At 41.5% G+C, this 19,965-nt stretch overlaps 1 protein-coding gene across 1 annotated transcript; it reads left to right on the forward strand.

Moving 5' to 3' along the window:
- The first annotated feature begins 33 nt into the window (after positions 1-33).
- On the forward strand, positions 34-15,625 carry LOC139280734 (THAP domain-containing protein 5-like). The gene is made up of 3 exons (XM_070900397.1): positions 34-215; positions 8,901-9,093; positions 9,194-15,625. The coding sequence occupies exons 1-3, from the start codon at positions 133-135 to the stop codon at positions 9,746-9,748; spliced, it is 831 nt and encodes a 276-aa protein (XP_070756498.1). The 5' UTR covers positions 34-132; the 3' UTR covers positions 9,749-15,625.
- Positions 15,626-19,965: the final 4,340 nt, after the last annotated feature.

The raw sequence follows: 19,965 nt of genomic DNA on the forward strand, positions 1-19,965 counted from the left end.
TTTGTGACCTCACGTCCGCAGCCAAGGCGCCTGCGCGCGGGCCGGGCCGGGCCGCGCCTCTCCTCCCTGCCCCGCCCCTCCCCTCCCCTCCCCTCCCGGGGAGCTCGCGCCTCGGTCCCGCTTTTAAAGGAGATGCCCAGGTATTGCGCGGCGGGCAGTTGTTCGAACCGAAGTGGTCAGTTATCATCCGACAATCAAAAGTTGGGCTTTTACCCGTAAGTAGAAAACGCTGAAAGATCCTCGTCCGTCCGAAGCACCGAGAATGGACGCAGTGATGTGATCATGTTTATTATTGAGGAGCCGAGCTGGGCCGGGGTCCATAAACACAGGAGCACCACCCAGGTTCAGAAAGGGGCAATCAGAATGCAGTAATTAGGAGATATCAACTTAAAAAAAAAAAGGTCTAAAACAAAGCAGGAGGAAGGAAGGACACTTCCAATATACTGTACCACTTTTTGTGTTGATTCACATTTAATGCACATCAGTGAAATATTATGATTTACATGGTAAAACTGAATCCCAAATTAGTGACACTTAGTCGACAGGTCTGCAGTTCAACTCACAATATTACAATACTCTAGTGGATAGCTTGTAGCATTGTTGACAGAGGATACCTTGTCTTGTGTTATGTATTGTACAATATATTTGGACCATTGATTAACGGTGACTCATTGTTTATATTACAGAATATTGCAAGAGGATAGTGGGTTTTTGGGACTTGAGCTCAATACAAACATATTTGCAGAAAGAGGAATGGCCATTCAGGGCTGGAGTAAGAAAAACTGGTAGGCGAGTGCTGTGGGAAGGAATAAGTGCTGGGGATAAGAAGGCAAAAGGTGGTAGTAGAACAGAGAAAAGTACAGGTGCACACATGGGGAGGAAGTTAAAAAGGTGCCATGAAAAATGAGGGGGCAAAAAAAGGATGGAGCAGGTGAAGGCACTATCATGTGGAGTAGAACTTGAGCTCCATAACCCCACCAACATTCTTGTGTGCAGTTTTGCATTGCAGGAGCAAGAAAATATGGTAGGAGGGGCTTTGTGGTCAAGGGACAGGTGGGTTGGGGCGACTGAGGATGGAGGCCCAATGGGATGGGGAAATGTTAGGAGTTGAGATCATATAGTACTGTGCCAAAGGAGGCCATTTGGCCCATCTTGTCTGTGCCAGCTCTTGCAAAGAGAGAAGATATGTGGGCAGAGGCAGTGATGGAGGAAAAGGAGGAAATCAATGAGGGAGCAAGTAGGCCATTAAAATGAGGTCCCAAATCCCAAGGGATGGGATAATGATGCAATGGTGAGTGGGTCGGGCAGTGAGGGGAAATAGCAGATCCAATGGACCTGGGAGTTGTGACTGGGAAGATAATGTTATATGGTACACTCCAATCAATCAATCAAAGGTAAGTACCACAACAAAGTTAAACTAATATGGCAGGGGGATGGGAACCTATGCAGGGATACAGAGGGAAATAAAATGGAGTCAGAAGCAAAAGATAGAAAGGAGAATAGTAAAAGTGGAGGGCAGAGAAACCCAAGACAAAAAACAAAAAGGGCCACATTACAGCAAAATTCTAAAGGGGCAAAGTGTGTTAAAAAGACAAGCCTGAAGGCTTTGTGCCTCAATGCGAGGAGTATTCGCAATAAGGTGGACGAATTAACTGTGCAGATAGCAGTTAATGGATATGATGTAATTGGCATCACGGATACATGGCTCCAGGGTGACCAAGGCTGGGAACTCAACATCCAAGGGTATTCAGCATTTAGGAAGGATAGACAGAAAGGAACAGGAGGCGGGGTGGTGATGCTGGTCAAAGAAGAAATTAATGCAATAGTAAGGAAGGACATTGACTTGGATGATGTGGAATCGGTATGGCTGGAGCTGCGGAATACCAAAGGGCAGAAAACGCTGGTGGGAGTTGGTGTACAGACCACCAAACAGTAGTAGTGAGGTTGGGGACAGCATCAAACAAGAAATAAGGGATGTGTGCAATAAAGGTACAGCAGTTATCACGGGTGACTTTAATTTACATATTGATTAGGCTAACCAAACTGGTAGCAATGCGGTGGAGGAGGATTTCCTGGAGTGTATTAGGGATGGTTTTCTAGACCAATATGTCGAGGAACCAACTAGAGAGCTGGCCATCCTAGACTGGGTGATGTGTAATGAGAAGGGACTAATTAGCAATCTTGTTGTGCGAGGCCCCTTGAGGAAGAGTGACCATAATATGGTAGAATTCTTTATTAAGATGGAGAGTGACACAGTTAATTCAGAGACTAGGGTCCTGAACTTAAGGAAAGGTAACTTCGACGGTATGAGGTGTGAATTGGCTAGAATAGAATGGCAAAGGTGGATAAGCAATGGCAAACTTTTAAAGATCACATGGATGAACTTCAGCAATTATACATCCCTGTATGGAGTAAAAATAAAACGGTGAATGTGGCTCAACCATGGCTAACAAGGGAAATTAAGGATAGGGTTAAAACCAAGGAAGAGGCATATAATTTGGTTAGAAAAAGCAACAAACCTGAGTACTGGGAGAAATTTAGAATTCAACAGAGGAAGACTAAGGGTTTAATTAAGAGGGGGAAAATAGAGTATGAGAGGAAGTTTGCAGGGAACATAAAAACTGACTGCAAAAGCTTCTATAAATATATGAAGAGAAAAAGATTAGTGAAGACAAACGTAGGTCCCTTGCAGTCGGATTCAGGTGAATTTATAATGGGGAACAAAGAAATGGCAGACCAATTGAACAAATACTTTGGTTCTGTCTTCACGAAGGAAGACACAAATAACCTTCCGATTGTACTAAGGGACAGTAGGTCTAGTGGGAAGGAGGAACTGAAGGATATCCTTATTAGGTGGGAAATTGTGTTAGGGAAATTGATGGGATTGAAGGCCGATAAATCCCTGGGGCCTGATAGTCTGCATCCCAGAGTACTTAAGGAAGTGGCCCTAGAAATAGTGGTGATCATTTTCCAACAGTCTATCGACTCTGGATCAGTTCCTATGGACTGGAGGGTAGCTAATGTAACACAATTTTTTTTTAAAAAGGAGGGAGAGAGAAAATGGTTAATTATAGACCGGTTAGCCTGACATCAGTAGTGGGGAAAATGTTGGAATCAATCATTAAGGATGAAATAGCAGCGCATTTGGAAAGCAGTGACCGGATCGGACCAAGTCAGCATGGATTTATGAAAGGGAAATCATGCTTGACGAATCTTCTGGAATTTTTTGAGGATGTAACTAGCAGAGTGGACAAGGGAGAACCAGTGGATGTGGTGTATTTGGACTTTCAAAAGGCTTTTTGACAAGGTCCCGTACAAGGGATTGGTGTGCAAAATCAAAGCGCATGATATTGGGGGTAATGTACTTACGTGGATAGAGAACTGGTTGGCAGACAGGAAGGAGAGTCGGGATAAACGGGTCCTTTTCAGAATGGCAGGCAGTGACTAGTGGAGTGCTGCAGGGCTCAGTGCTGGGACCCCAGCTCTTTACAATATACATTAACGATTTAGATGAAGGAATTGAGTGTAATATCTCCAAGTTTGCAGATGACACTAAACTGGGTGGCGGTGTGAGCTGTGAGGAGGATGCTAAGAGGCTGCAGGGTGACTTGGACAGGTTAGGTGAGTGGGCAAATGCATGGCAGATGCAGTATAATGTGTGGATAAATGTGAGGTTATCCGTTTTGGAGGCAAAAACATTAAGGCAGAATATTATCTGGATGGCGGCAGATTAGGAAAAGGGGAGGTGCAATGAGACCTGGGTGTCATGGTTCATCAGTCACTGAAAGTGGGCATGCAGGTACAGCAGGCGGTGAAGGCGGCAAATGGTATGTTGGCCTTCATAGCTAGGGGATTTGAGTACAGGAGCAGGGAGATCTTGATGCAGTTATACAGGGCCTTAGTGAGGCCTCATCTGGAATATTATGTACAGTTTTGGTCTCCTAATCCGAGGAAGGATGCTCTTGCTATTGAGGGAGTGCAGCGAAGGTTCACCAGACTGATTCCAGGGATGGCTGGATTGTCATCTGAGGAGAGACTGGATCAACTGGGCCTTTATTCACTGGAGTTTAGAAGGATGAGAGGGGATCTCATAGAAACGTATAAGATTCTGACGGGACTGGACAGGTTAGATGTGGGAAGAATGTTCCCGATGTTGGGGAAGTCCAGAACCAGGGGACACAGTCTTAGGATATGGGGTAGGCCATTTAGGACTGAGATGAGGAGAAACTTATTCACTCAGAGTTGCTAACCTATGGAATTCCCTGCCGCAGAGAGTTGTTGATGCCAGTTCATTGGATATATTCAAGAGGGAGTTAGATATGGCCCTTATGGCTAAGGGATATGGAGAGAAAGCAGGAAAGGGGTACTGAGGGAATGATCAGCCATGATCTTATTGAATGGCGGTTCAGGCTCGAAGGGCCGAATGGCCTACTCCACCTATTTTCTATGTTTCTAACACCAACTGGATGTTCAGATAGAAGAACTAAATGAGCACAATCAATCACCCCCATTAAAGTCAATAGGAAAATTGGACTGTGACAGAAAAAGTGTTGCCGGAAGTAAGTTTTACACTTACAGGGAATGCGCATATACACAAGACTAAGATTTTTCAAAAATTCTGTATTTTGTTTAAAGATAGTAACCATTTGTGGAACAAGGTCTGAATGACTATATCAGACTATCCTGTAAGAACATAAGAATTGGAGCAGGAGTAAGCTATTTGGCCCCTCGAGCCTGTTCCGCCATTCAATAAGATCATGGCTGATCTGATCTTGGCCTCAACTCCGCTTCCCTGCCCGCTCCCCATAACCCTTGACTCTCATCATTCAAAAATCTGTCTCTCTCCACCTTTAAATATATTGAATGACCCAGCCTCCACAGCTCTCTGGGGTAGAGAATTCCAAAGGTTCACGACCCTCTTGAGAGAAGTAGTAATCCATAAAAATTCAAAGAAACACCGGTTTTGAATGCACAATCTAGACCAAAGTTTATAACGTGACATTTTGGGAGTGTTCCATTATTGGAGGTACCATCCTTTGGATGAGTTTAGTTTGACTGTTCTGGTAAAAGCAAAAAGAAACATGGTTCTACTCACAGAATCATACAGCACAGAAGGAGGCCATTCAGCACATCATGCCTGTGCCATTGAAAGACCTATCCAGTTAGCCTCACTCCCTTGCTCTTTCCCCATAGCCCTGCAAATTTTTCCTTTTCAGGCATATATCTAATTCCTTTTTGTAAATTACTATTGAATTTGCTTCCACCACCCACTCAGACAGTGCATACCAGATCATCATAACTCGCTGCATAAAAACATTTCTCCATCTTTACTCGAGGAGAAGCAGTGAGTTTTTTGTACATCTTGTACATCAACGAATTGCTGATTTCACTGCTGTTTGTGGTATGTCACTGGAGCAGACTGGCACATTTGCTTATAGAATAATACGCACTGTGTCCCAAAAGTGTTTGAGATATTTTGACAGTGTGATAAGGTGCTATATAAATGCAAGTTTTTCTTCCTTTTCAGTTATACTGCATCAAGTGGTGAAATATTGAGGACATGTTTAACAGCAGTGTAAACAAAGGGCTGAAATGACAGTTTGCTCAAACAGATGCATGGAATTCTGCACACCAGCTACTGATTGCTGACTGAACACTGTTCCATCAGCTGTCAGCTTTGCTGCATCATAATAATGTAAAGAGTTTTTTTAAAAACTAAGTTCAAAAGTTGTCTGTGCTGACTGCAGTTATAGTACAGCCCTAGCAGTGCAAGATCACTTTCTGCAGATCACACTATTGACATCAAATAATGCAAACCTTATATCCTATTCACTTCCAATGCCCCTTACACACACATCCATACCACAGTCAATTCTGGACTCTCGCCACCCTCCATAAACTACAAATTGTCCAAAGTGTACCAACTGTAACCTGTCCTGCACTAAGCTTTGCTTGCCCGTCACCCATATCCTCACCAATTTAGGTTGCCTTAAAAGTAACTTTACAGCTTGGAAAGTTTGCTTGCGCATTTTCTGTTATAAATGTGGACATAGAAATTTATAATGGAAAAAATTGACAAAAGTGACAAAACAACAGGAAATAAAAGTTTTATGGACAGGACCTAAGATCTTTTATATATTATAGGTAAAATCTTTATGATTTGAAACATGTCAGCTTTACAATCTGTCACGTGCACTATTAACCCCATATGATCACAAATGTGTCAGTAAGGTGGAGCTCGGCGGAGTGGGAAACGCTGAAGAGTTTCTAATAAAGACTGATTAATGAAATCCTTCAGCTCTTAGTGGAGTGAGTTCAAAGGTTTGTCAGATAACAAAATATAAAAACATAGCTCCGCAAACATTTTCACGGAATCGATCTTGCTGCTATGTCCAAAATTTTAAATCTACATATAAATCGTTTTTAGCTCAGATAGATCTAATGGAAGTAAAACGAGAAAATTATGGAAATCTCAGCAGGTCAGGCAGCATCTATGGAGAGAAAAACAGAGTTAACGTTTCAGGTCGTTGACCCTTCATCAGAACTGGCGAATGTTCAAAATGAACACATTCTTAACAAGCACTGAAAGGGGGAGGGGAAGAAAGGGTGGAAGACAAGAGAGATTAGAGAGACAAAAAAGATGATGGGCCGACTTGAAATGGTAATGGCAGAAGTTAGAAAAAGGTTAGTCTCGAGAAAGGGTATGAATGGCGGAATAAATACCAGCTGCCATTGGAGTCAGAGAGAAAAAAATTACATAAAATCCAGGGCGGGGGCGGGAGCCAAATATGGCCAGAGGTTATGGTCTGAAATTGTTGAGTCCAGAAGATTATAAAGTGCCTAAACGAATGATGAGGTGCTGTTCATCGAGCCTGCGTTGTGTTTCATTGGAAAAGTGTAGGAGGCCGAGGACGGAGATGTCGGAGTGGGAGTGGGGCGGGGAATTAAAGTGGCAAGCAACCGGAAGCTTAGGGTCATGCTTATGGACTGAATGGAGGTGTTCCGCAAAGCGGTCCCCCAATCTGCGTTTGGTATCCCCATTGTAGAGGAGATCACATCTTGAGCAGTGAATACAGTATACTAATTTGAAAGAAGTACAAGTAAATTGCTGCTTCACCTGGAAGGGTTATTTGGGGCCCTGGACAGTGGGAAGGGAGGAGGTAAAAGGGCAGGTGTTGCATCCCCTGCGCTTGCACGGGAAGGTGCCGTGGGAAGGGGATGGGGTGCTGGGAGTGACTGCGGAATGGACCAGGGTGTCGCACAAGGAGCTGTCCCTTCGGAATGCTGAGGGGAGGGGGAAGGTGTGATTGATGGTGGGATCACACAGGAAATGGCGGAGGATGATCCTTTGAACGTGGAGGCTGGTGGGGTGAAAGGTAATAACAAGGGGAACCCTATCGTGGTTCTGTGAGAGGAAGCGGTGAGAACAGAGGTGTGGGAAATAGAACGGACACGGTCGAGGGCCATGTTAACCACGGCGGAGGGGAATCCTCGTTTGAGGAAAAAGGAAAACATATCAGGGGCACTAGTGTGAAAGGTGGTATCGTCAGAACAGAGGAGACGGAGAAACTGGGAGAATGGAATGGAGTCCTTACAGGATGCGGGGTGGGAGGAAATGTTGTCCAGGTAGTTGTGGGAGTCAGTAGGCTTATAGTGAATGTTTGACCATAGTCTATCCCCAGAAATGGAGACCGAGAAGTCGAGGAAGGGAAGAATCGGAGATGGACCATGTGAAGGTGAGGGAAGGGTGGAAATTGAATGCAAAGTGAATGAAATTTTCTAGTTCAGGGCAAGAGCAGGAAACGGCACCGAAACAGTTATCAATGTACTGGAAAAAGAGATGAGGGAGGGGACCCGAGTATGATTGGAACAAAGAATGTTCCACATAGCCCATGAAAAGGCAGGCATAGCTAGGACTCATGCGGGTTCCCATAGCAACACCTTTAACTTGGAGAAAGTGAGCGGAGTTAAAGGAGAAGTTGGTCAATGTGAGAACAAGTTCAGCCAGGTGGTGGAGGATGCTGACTGGTTCGGTTTCTGCTCGAGGAAGATGCGGAGCGCCCTCAGGCCATCCTGGTGGGGGATGGAAGTGGATTGGACATCCATAGATCTAATTGAAGCTGGGTGGGGAAAAACTACAATTTGAATTTAAAAAATGGAGTTGTGATCTTAACTTAATTTGCCACCGTTCATTGTAATAAAAGTTACTGCATTTCCTAATAAAATCTTGTCTTTTCTTCCCCATCCCCATTTATAGAAGGCTGAGATATTTTTACATGGATGTTAGCAGCTCTCTTGTATCTCTCTGGCTTATTGAAGTAGTGTTCCGGCACGGCTAAAAGGAGAAACAAGTGATCTTGTTCTGACCTAACATTCTCACACACACCCATTCACAGACTAGTCTTATATCTTTGAAGAGTGAAACTGGACTGTATGGAGAATGCAAGATTAACATTAGATTTTATTGCAAAGGCCAACTAGGTGCGGCGTTAAAGTGGGGCAAGCAGAGAGTGAGGTGCTGCTTAAATTGTTCATATCATGTTCAAAAATCAGGGTGCTCGAAAGTCAGCCAGTAGTGGCAGAAAAGTCAGGAGACAAGGATCATTATTTTGAAAAAATAGAATTACACAATTTACATGACAGAAAAAAGATTTTAGTCAGAAATGTATATACTTATGATCAAGTTCTTTCAGTATTTCTTTATGTGGACTCCATTGTGTATAATTTATAATCGCATTGATTTATTAAACATCCCCAAAAGCATATTTCCATATCAAACCCATGCAACTGTTACACTTCAACATGAGTCGCAGTTCCCAGAAAGAAGTTTCACAATACACTATGTATAAACTGTTAATGTAGCAAACAAATTTGTCTTTTCTCTTTTTAAAAAAAAAAAGGTTTCCACTGCAAAACAAAGAAAGACTTGACAAATGGATCAAAAATATGAAAAGGGACAACTGGTTTCCTACTAAGCATCAATGCATATGTAGTGACCATTTTACTGCGGATTCATTTGAATGGCGCTGGGGTATACGCTATTTGAAGCCACATGCTATACCAACTGTCTTCTCATTTCCAACTCATCAACACGTAAGATTAAACCTTATTTTAAAAGTAGTAAGTTTGAGCACATTATAATGCAATAAATGGCCACTTTATCAAATCAAAAGTCCCATACTTTATCTTTCAGAAGAAGAAACTATGTTCTCAGCATATTCACGTGGGAAACATTTTATCTGAGGGAACATCAGTAACAAAACTGGAAATTTTTGGTCATGCTGCAACAGATGAAATAACAATCAATGAAAGACTAGAACTGCCAGTACCCAATACACAGCAGGATGAGCAATTCCAAAGGAATTCAGAAGTTAATATTGCACCATCTCAATCCATTGGAAATCCAGAACCAATTCTTCATGACACACCAATTGAATCCTTCACAATGATAAAAGAGCGTGAAATGAACCAACTGTTGAACAATCAACAGTCCATAGTCACTGAGGTCCTACAAGTTGAACATTCGTATTGTAAACAGGATACTGACAAGGCCCAGCTCTGGGAAAAGATTTCCAGATTACAGAAGAAAATAAAAAAATTGCAGCAACAAGAACAGGGGACTGCAAGAAAGCTTAAGAGAATGGAAAACCTGATTGAGCAGCTGAAACAAGAGAATCTTATTTCTGAAGTAAAAATGAAGGTTATAGAAAATTGTTTCACATCATTCGAATTAACTGTGCTACAATAAATGTATTAATAGATTCTATTAAAGTATAGGTTTATCACGGGAATTGTGGACTTCTGGACAGCAAACAACTTACTTAGAAAATGTTGTACAATTATAATGTCTCAAATACGACAACCTCGGGACCGAGACCGTGCCGATTTTTCTGGATTTCGGACGAGAAAATCAAGACTGTATGTATGCTACTGAGACAGACAAAGTACTAATGGTGGTGTGGGTCGGGCCGGGTCGAGGATCATTCGGCAAGGCTCGGACCAATCGCACGCCATTTAAAACATAGCGAAGCCGAAAACTAGTCTGGCCCGCCGGTTTTTGGACAGTAATTCCGGATTTTATTTTACTGAATATCAAATGGGATTTTCTCAAATGTCCAGTTTTCGGACAATTCCGATTTTTCAGACAGCCGGATTTGAGATCTTGATCTTGATCTTGTACTTGTACTTGTACTTGTACTTGTACTTGTAAAGTACTTGTACTTGTACTTTTACTTTTACTTTTCATCTCGGTATATAAAATGTTTCTGAAACTTATGTAGGTTAGATTACAGTACATTGTTCAATGAGGTGTTTGATTTCCAGAAATAGTCAGGTATTAAGGGTAACCAGTAACTAATAAATTTAGGACATGTAATGCTGACAAAGTTTTTAGGTTATCTTTGTGGTCCCTCTTAGTGTGTGTGTCACACTAATAAGATGGTTATTAAGCACATCTCTAATAATACTGATCAATTTTTTTTTAAATCTTACTAATCCTGAAGTGGGGACATTTATGAAATTGATCCTTAGTGTTAAACCTCTTGACGTAGTCTTTCAAACATGGATTATATTACAATTTCATACTACACAATTAAACTTTTGAGTAAAAGGCTTATTAATTTTAGAAAGGGTACGAGTAAGGTGGTGGAATAGTACATCAAGGGCAGTCAATATTGGAAAAATCCTAGTTGTGTGATTTTTTTTTTCAGTCAGGACAGGGAGTACATCTGAAGTATTAACGTGCTAAAAACAAACATGTTTAAAGTGACTAGCCCTATTTGTCACCGAGGATGCCTATCCGTGCTTAATCAGAGTTTGCTGTCCTTTTACCACTGATGCAGCCACTCCAAGTCACTAGTTTTCTTGAGTTACTCGATTAACCATATTTAATCTCTTGGCAATTAAAGGAACAAATGCTTGGAGCCAGTTATGTTGTCAGAAATGTGGAAAAATTGGTACCAGCAAGGATGGGCATCAGCTGGAGTAGAAAAGCAACTGGTGCATTCCTGCCAAAAAAAAAAGTAAGCATATAAAGTTTTAAAACTGCAGTGGTCGGCTGTAACTAAATTCACAATTTAATGCTGGAAAGTAGGTCACGAGAGTCAGCTCTTTTCAATCGTTAAAAAACAAATGCTACATGTATGCATTTGAGTGTATGTTGGAGTTTGCTTACTCCCAACTTTACATGAACAGCAGTCAAAATATAGCTTTCACTACTGCAAAATAGACCCAATAATGCATTACCTCCGTGAAATGTAATGGTGGGATTGATAAATGATTATTCAAACACTTTTCCGTGTCTTTTTGTCTTGTTTTCCCTTTCAGTCTTTTTCTGTACTTTTCTTCCCCTTTTTACATCCTGCCTAGCTCTGGGAGTTAACGTGCTTTTTTTTTTGTTGCATATTCTTATTAGAGAACAAGAGCAAACTGGGGACAAGGCTTTCCTCCAACTAAATATCAGAAAGGCCATTGGTGTTTGGCACTGCCTAACATTGCTCGCTTCTCCTGGCCAAAATTTATCCCTAAATCTACATAGCCAAAACAGATGACTGGTCACATACCTAATTGCTGTTTGTGCAACCTTGCTATGTGCAATTTGGCTGCTGCATTTCCTACATTACAACAGTAACTACACTTCAAAACTACTTCATTGGCTGTAAAGTGGTTTGGGACCTCCTCAATTTGTGAAAGATGCTATATAAATGCAAGTCTTCTTTCTTGTACCTGACTTTGTTCCCCTCTCTCCACCCATATATCCCTTTCCCCAGTCAGTTTCTCAGGCTCATCCAGACTCTATAAACACTTGATATTCTTTTTGATCTAAAGCTGAGCTTCAAACCAAACATCCTATCCATTTACTAAGACCACTTATTTCCATCTCCTATTGCCTGCAGCTTCTCGTACCTTACATCTCATCCTATTTCTGCAACTTCCATCAGCTTAACATTCCCTGTTGCATCCTTTAGTCCTCCAGTGCTGGTCTTTTGTTCATTCCATCCTTCCTTTTGCCCCACCAATAGTGGCAGTTCTTCTGTTATCTCAGTCCCCTCTTTGGACCTCCCTTTTAAACACCTCTGCCTCTCCATTTCTCTCTCTTTTTAAAAAAAAAACTTCTGACCAAGCTTTCTGTAACTGCCTAACTAATGCACCATGGTCCATTGTCTGTACCTTCACTTGTCCCTCTCCTTCAGCAAAACACTTTTTTTGGGATGTTTTCTGTTTTTAAAGGTGCTGTATAATTGCAAGTTCTTGTATGCAGCTAATAGCTTTATTAGATGACTTTAACTGCTGCTGTGATACTAGCATAACCCTATCCTCATAGCATTCTATGCTTTCAATCTTCTGCCAGATAAACCAAGAGAAATTAATGAAACAATCACAGTTCATACAGGCATCAGATCACAATACTGAGGCTGAAAGATTGCGAGACTCTTGTCGAATGCTGGAAGGTTGTTAGGCTTGATCACACAACAGTGAATTGTTGATCGTGTGCTGAGTTATTAAACTGTGCTGCTGTAGGAGCGAAACTCGGCAATAAACTGGATTCCTGTGTAGGTTTGTTTCAGGAAAGCTGAAATCATCACAGCTGATGAATCTGCTAACAAATATTGTTTTGTTACATTTTCAAACAACTGGTAAATTACTATTATTTTTAATGATCTAAAAGATTATCTAAAGTTCTCAAATGGTTAAATTAGTTAGTTGAATGTGTATTTAAAATAAATAAGAATTACTTGCTTTCTAATCCATTATTACATGTACCCTCTATGTGTACTAGATTCTGAATTATCATTATTTAGAACTGTAAATATTTAATTATAATTCTGTCAATCATATCATCATTGCTATTTCTTGGCTCACTGGTAGTGCTCATAACCTCTTGGGTCAGAAGGTTGTGGGTTTAAGCCCCATTCCAGAGACCTGAGCTCCTAATCTAGGCTGACACATCAGTGCAGTACTGAGGGAGTGCTGTCCTGTCAGATGCATTTTTTTGGATGAGATGTTAAACCGAGGTTCTGTCTGCTCTCTCAGTGGACGTAAAAGATTCTGTGATACTATTCAAAGAGCAGTGGAGTTCTCCCAGGGTTTTGGCCAACATTTAACCCTCAATCAACGCCACCTAAAACATATCTGATCATTTATCTCAACTGCTGTTTGTAGGACCTTGCTATACACAAATTGGCAGCTGCATTTCCCTACATGACAACAATAACTACACTTAAAAAATACTTAATTGGCTGTGAAACACTTTGGGGCATGCTCAGGTCATGAAAAATGTTATATGCTTGCAAGTTCTTTATTCTGCAATGATAACATTAGAATATTTTGTTCTGCTCAAATAATTTCAGTTTGATTTTTAATTAACTAACAACTTTTATTAAGACCAAAGTATATATGCAGGAAAGTAAGTAAAAGGCTAATTTAATTTTATGGTTAAGATGATAAACGCACAATTTTGTTATCATTTATGATGTCATTATAAGCCCCTGGTTATTCTATTGTTTTACTTTTAATCAGGCTTTTTTTTTTTCTGTATATTATAGCTTTAGAGAATATGACCGCGCAGGTTTTCTGCCCTGTTGACTGGGGAATTAAACTATCAAATCCTGACAGTGTAAATTATAATGACAAAGTAGAAATGGCTACTCTGTAACTTAATTCCTGTTCTTGTAATAGGTATAAAATAAGATTAAGTTGCCACTAGAGGCTTTTCAAAGATGAAAAGCACAGTACACAAAACAAAGTTGATCTGAATATCTCAAATGATGGAGATCATGGCCCAGAATTTGCGGTCAGCGGAAAGCAAAGGCATTCGCCCCTGGTCCCGAAGAAAGCTGCCCAGAGAGATCTCGCGATCACTGTGGCAAGAAGTTTGCCTTTTTCGACGTTGAAATAATTTCAGCGCTCTGTAGTGGGAATTTCCTAGTGCGATGCTACTATGACGCCAACAAGTTGTCTAAGCAGCCAATCACATTGCAGAATTCTCAGACAGGGAACCAGGAAATGAGAAGCTACTTTTATCCTGACTTTGTTTTGCTCTCTCATTTTTACAAAGATTGGGGCTCTCACATGGGGATAAGGTAGAAGCTGAAATATCATGAACAAACTTTAAAAAAAATTCTCAAAGTTTCTTATTGTAATTTTTATGATAATGGAAAAATTTGACAAAATTAAAATAGTTTTTCAAAACCATAGTGTTTGTTTAGCAGTCAATACACTGTTAAAACTCCAGTTACGCCTAATATTTAATGACGTCTTTAACAGTGATATTACTGCGGAAAAGCCAACGTTTTCGTCAGTTTCACTGATTATACTGATTGCTGGATGTAGATGGGATGGGCACAGCGCAGCTAGTGTCAGAGCAGTGAATGACTGATCACAACATCAGAGTTCCCAAATTTAGATGCGCATCCGCTACAACCTGAAGTTGCGGTCAGTTTCAAAGGGGTAATTAGGGCGAACGCTGTTCATGCACTGTTATTACCCACTGCAAATTCCACCCCCACGTGATTAGACCATTTTGGCCAACCAGCCATCATTATTGATTACACTAAACGGCAGGTATGGGGAGGGATAAAATACTCATAAGTAGGAAGCTTGCTGTGGATCAAAATTATCATCTATGGATTACAGCTAATGAATCAGTCCACAGTATATGTGTGTGTGTGTGTATATAAGAAATCAATCATACAAGTCTATACTTGTATAACCATAATTCCTTTTTATAATTAAATATTCTAATTCTTCTAACTACTTGTAAAATTAAATTAATCAGCACTATATTTAATATCTTCAGTGAGAGCCCATTCTGTATATCTACAATTTTGCAGGACAAAACATTTTAATTTCTAGTATCTCAGGCATGGCAATTTCTTTACTTAATACACACCTTTTATGCTTAGAGTTTGGATTCTCTATTTTCAGTTTGTCCTAAATATGTAGCAGACTAGAGGGCAAAAAAGCTGAAGGAGGGAAGCAGATTACACATTTCTACATTCCAGCCATTCCCCGAGTAGCCTTTGCCTGAAAGCTCATACTTATTCAAAAATAAATCTGTAAATCAGAATTGTCGAAGTGGTGATTATTTCGATGGATTACTAGAAGCAAAATAAAAACTTCTCAGTTTCATGTACTCAACAGTCTGGCTCTTTCAGCAAGGCTCTCTCTTCTCATCCCCCAACTCCCCAGGGAGTATTTGTGATTGTGTATATAGAAAACGCCCACCATTTAAAAATAACACAGAAGCAACCCAGAATTCCTACTTGTATCTTAAGACTCAGTATTAAAGATTAACATTTAGTTGAGTATCACATTGTTGAAATATATAAACCTACCAGACTGTCGCTGATCATTTTTTTCAGTGGTATATTGGTTTCAGAGGTTACGTAGTATTACATAGGATATACGACACAAACAGGCTATTCGGCCCAATGTCGGCGTTTATGCTCCACTCGAGCCTGACTATATAGTCTATAATAGGGAACAGTAAGTAAAGTTCAAATGTACTTGCAATTATTGTAATTTGACAGAGAGAAGTCTATCTAAATATAAAAATGTTTAAAAAAAACTAACTTCTGTCAAAAACATTTGGTCCAAAATGGACAATGTAAATATTTTACTCTGTAATGTGTAAAGTCTAAATAAATGTGCAGAGAACTGGATCGAACTGTATTGCTTTTTTGCAGCATTAGATGATCAACTAACTTTACTATAACAAATTGTCAACCTTCTATATTAAATGTTTTTGTAAAATTTAAGTTTCACGGTTTTAACTGAAAAATAATGAAAATCGGTTTCAAACTACACCACTGCTACAAAGATGATTCTGAAATTTTGGCCCAGAATTTGCGGTTGTAATGATGGCGAAACTCTCAGCGTTTGAGTTCGCAATTCGGTTTGAAGCAACTGAGCCTTTTTTACCATGCATCACTTTCAAAGATTGAAAGAGTCTATGTCTGCTAGCCTTTTGACAACATTCATGATGTTAATAACAGGAGCACCATACAAAGGTTGTCATCCGTTCCCTTGCCACACAAGGTAAGCACCACACCAATATAGCCAAGACCCTCTCTCAACCTTGCGGCAGTTAAACGTGCAAATCCAGAAGTTACTATCAATCATTCCCTGCTCCTCCGTAGGGCACGCTGTTGAACTCCCCACAGCTGACAATCATTTGAAATCACTGAACTGATGAGAACTTGCGCTTTTATGCTGTAATATCGCTCTTTTTTTTAAAAAAATGAAAAAGTTATGCTTTGTTGAACAAGGTGTAACTGGGTTTTTAATGTTGTATTGAGTTATAATTACTGCTGTTCTGGCCCTGAAAAACTAATTTATATTTGTGGAATGTTAATTTTTACTATTATAATAATTTCATGGTTTATTATTTTTAAAATTTGTTTGATATTTCAGCTTCTACCTTAACCCATGTGTATATCCCAATCTTTATTTTGCTCTAAAATGATTAAAAAGTGAAGGATAAAGCCTGCATTTTACTTACTGGTTTGCTGTCTGAGAATTCTTCAATATGATTGGCTGCTGAGCCAACTTGATATCACTGATGCTGGAAACTGGAGATCTTTTGGACTGGGTGTGAGATTCAAATTATCGTTGAGGTGAAATCGACAGATCTTTTTGTGCAACTTCCTCCGAGGTCAGTGGTGAGGGCCATCACTTCAGCATTGATTGGAAAATCCGGGCCAGTCATACTGTGAAAGAGCTATCACCTGGGACAGTGTGGTTGTGAGTAAGTAAATTGAAGAAGTTGGAACCATTACTCTGATTAATAACTTATGATGGAAAAAGCCTCTGCTCGAGGAAGAAACAGCACTCTCAGGCCATCCTGGTGAGGGATGGAAGTGTAGAGGGATTGGATGTCCAAAGTGAAAAGGAGACAATTTACTTGTACTTTTTAAGAGGCGAGAGCCCAGGGGCAGCACGGGCCAGTCCACACTGCGATCTATGGACAATAGGAGTATGTGTGTGCACTAGTTCCGTGCAGCAGAGCTTGGTCTCCAGTCATCTTGGTTAACCCTTCAAGACGTAGCTCTGTCAAGCCCATGTGGTGACTGGTGTGCAATGGCCACCCCACATTAAAAGAATCCATGCACGGGCATCTTCCACCCTGAAATATAGTTCGGGACCTGGAACGTCCGGTCCCTCCATTGAACCAACTGTGAACTCATCCCTTTTTGGTGTGGAAGTGGGTCATCCTTGAAACGAGGGACTGCCTAATACTATACAAACACTTTTTTCAAGTTAGTATACTGTATTCGCTGCTCACAATATGATGGTCTCTACATTGGGGAGACCAAACGCAGATTGGGTGACCGCTTTGCGGAATACCTCTATTCAGTCCATAAACGTGACCCCGAGCCTGTCACTTTAATTGTCCTCTCCACTCCCACTCTGCCCTCTCCGTCCTCGGACTCCTGCACTGTTCCAATGAAGCTCAACGCAAGCTCGAGGAACAGCACCCCATCTTTTGTTTAGGCCTTTACAGCCTTCTGGATGCAATATCGAGTTCAACAATTTCAGACCTTAACCTCTGCCCATATCTTATGTATTTTTTTCTCTGTTTCCCGAAAGGAAAACTCTTTCTTTCCACAGATGCTGCCTGACCTGCTGAGATTTCCATCATTTCCTGTTTTTTATATTGAAAAACTCAATGTCTGCTAGCCTTTTGACAACATTCATGGTGTTTATCAATAAAAGGAACACCATACAAAGGTAGTTGACCGTTCCCTTGCCACACCTCACCAGCATAGGCAAGCCCTCTCTCGACCTTTTCAAAGTGGAATATTTTCAATACTGGCAGCTCCGAGCTAACCATAGTGACAGCTTTACACCTAAAGAACAAACCGTTTAATGTCACCTTTTGCAGCCAATAGGTCTGAAATGAGTCCTATCTGAAGTACTTGGGTGTAACCTTGGAGAGAAGCCCAACTTATAAAGCTCACTGGAAAAACTTGTGATAAGGTAAAAAGAAAAAACAGCCTCATTTGAAAACTCCCAGGCACAACATGGGGTGCTGATGTGCATACATGACGAAGAGTGGCTTGCACTGGTGTACTCAACTGCTGAATACTGCGCATCAGTCTGGGTGGGAAGCTCAAATACCAAATCCTTGAACATACAATGTCACAATGAGAACCGTAACAAGAATACTAAAAGCCTACTTTTTAAAATGCAACATCCCCACTGACACCTGGGAGTCCCTGGCCAAAGACTGCCCTAAGTGGAGTATGTGCAGCTGGGAGATGCTGAGCACCTCAAGTCTCGTCGCCAAGAGCATGCAGAAACCAAGCGCTGGCAACGGAAGGAGCGTGTGGGAAACCAGTCCCACCCACCCTTTCCTGCAACGAGTGTCTGTCCCACCTGTGACAGGGACTATAATTCCCATATTGGACTGTTCAGTCACCTAAGAACTCACTTTTAGAGTGGAAGCAAGTCTTCCTCGATTTTGAGGGACTGCCTATGATGATGATGACTAAAATCAACAACTGGTTGCCACTATGGCACGTATACCCCCACTTAAATGTGGAGAGCTACACATACAGCTTATCAGTACAATTGAACTCATCATCATCACCAGTGGGAACCTGTTCAACCTTCGCCGTCTCCAGGCCAGGTCCAAGACCACCCAACCTCTGTCGATGAGCTACAGTACACGGACGACGACTGTGCACATACGCTAAACATACGTAAGACAAAGGTCCTCCACCAGCCTGTCCTCGCCGCACAGCACTGCCCCCAGTCATCAAGATCCATGGCGCGGCCCTGGAAAATGTGGACCATTTCCCATACCTCTGGAGCCTCTTATCAACAAGAACAGACATTGACAACGAGATTCAACACCTGCGCCAGTGCAGCCTTTGGCCGCCTGAGGAAAAGAGTGTTGAAGACTAGGCCCTCAAAACTGCCACCAAGCTCATTGTCTACAGGGCTGTAGTAATACCCGCCCTCCTGTATGGCTCAAACATGGACCATATACGGTAAACACCTCAAGTCACTGGAGAAATACCACCAACAATCCCTCTGCAATTGAACTACAGCCAACCTGAATCCACTATTTCATGATGACCTCCAGAATCTTGCAAAGACCTCTGAAATTGTGCAAACCTTTTTGGGATCAGGTTAATGTTCTTGATGCATTCTCATTTAATCCTGAGACACACTGGAGATCAAGTTTGGAGACAGGTGTAGAGGACCAGTGAAATCCAGAAGCTATTTGAAGGGTAGAGTATCGGAGGATGGAGGTATTTCTGTGGGAAAGGAGATCCAGGAGTTGCGCAGGATCAGTTGTGGGGCAGAAGATGATGACTAAGTTGGAAGTCATCATAAGATCCAGAAGCGGCGGAGAAATATACTTCGGCCCAGAAGAGTGAAATGCTAGCCAGGAACAGACTATAGCTGAAGCTGAAAAACCAGTAGGCCAGCCACCGGCTCAGCAGAGAGCAGCAGTGGTGGGGGAAGAGCTGTAAGATGATCAACATTACTTTAAAAGTTAAGCAACAGAGCAGCAGATCAGAGACACAACAGATGAGTCTTATGGTTTGGGCCAGTGCAGAAGCGTAGTTTTGAATTCCAAAGAAGACCAGGAATTTGGAAGCCTAATTTAAGAGATCTGTGAGCTAAATAAGAAAAGCAGGGAGCAGGCAGATCTGGTAATTTCTTACACCTCTGGAAGATGAGAGACAATGTGCATTTTGACTATGGGGAGGGATAAAGGGTGGGTTGTGGTGTGAGAAGGGGTGGGTTGGGGTTCGGGGAGGTAAGGGCATTAAAGGGGTGGGTTTGGGTGCGTTAAGGAGCTGGGTTGGTGTGTTGGGTAGGGACATAGTCTTAGGATAAGGGGTATGCCATTTAGGACTGAGATGAGTAGAAACTTCTTCACTCAGAGAGTTGTTAACCTGTGGAATTCCCTGCCACAGAGAGTCGTTGATGCCAGTTCATTGGATATAT

The sequence above is a fragment of the Pristiophorus japonicus genome, chromosome 15 (genome assembly GCF_044704955.1).
Source record: "Pristiophorus japonicus isolate sPriJap1 chromosome 15, sPriJap1.hap1, whole genome shotgun sequence".
NCBI classification, from domain to species: Eukaryota; Metazoa; Chordata; class Chondrichthyes; family Pristiophoridae; genus Pristiophorus; species Pristiophorus japonicus.

What these genes read in the sequence shown, in the direction of transcription:
- LOC139280734 (XM_070900397.1), top strand. Translation starts at nt 133, where the DNA reads ATGCCCAGGTATTGCGCGGCGGGCAGTTGTTCGAACCGAAGTGGTCAG. An exon ending in CAAAAGTTGGGCTTTTACCC is followed by an intron (nt 216 to 8,900) that starts GTAAGTAGAAAA and finishes AAAAAAAAAAAG; the next exon opens with GTTTCCACTGCAAAACAAAG. An exon ending in CATTTCCAACTCATCAACAC is followed by an intron (nt 9,094 to 9,193) that starts GTAAGATTAAAC and finishes TTTATCTTTCAG; the next exon opens with AAGAAGAAACTATGTTCTCA.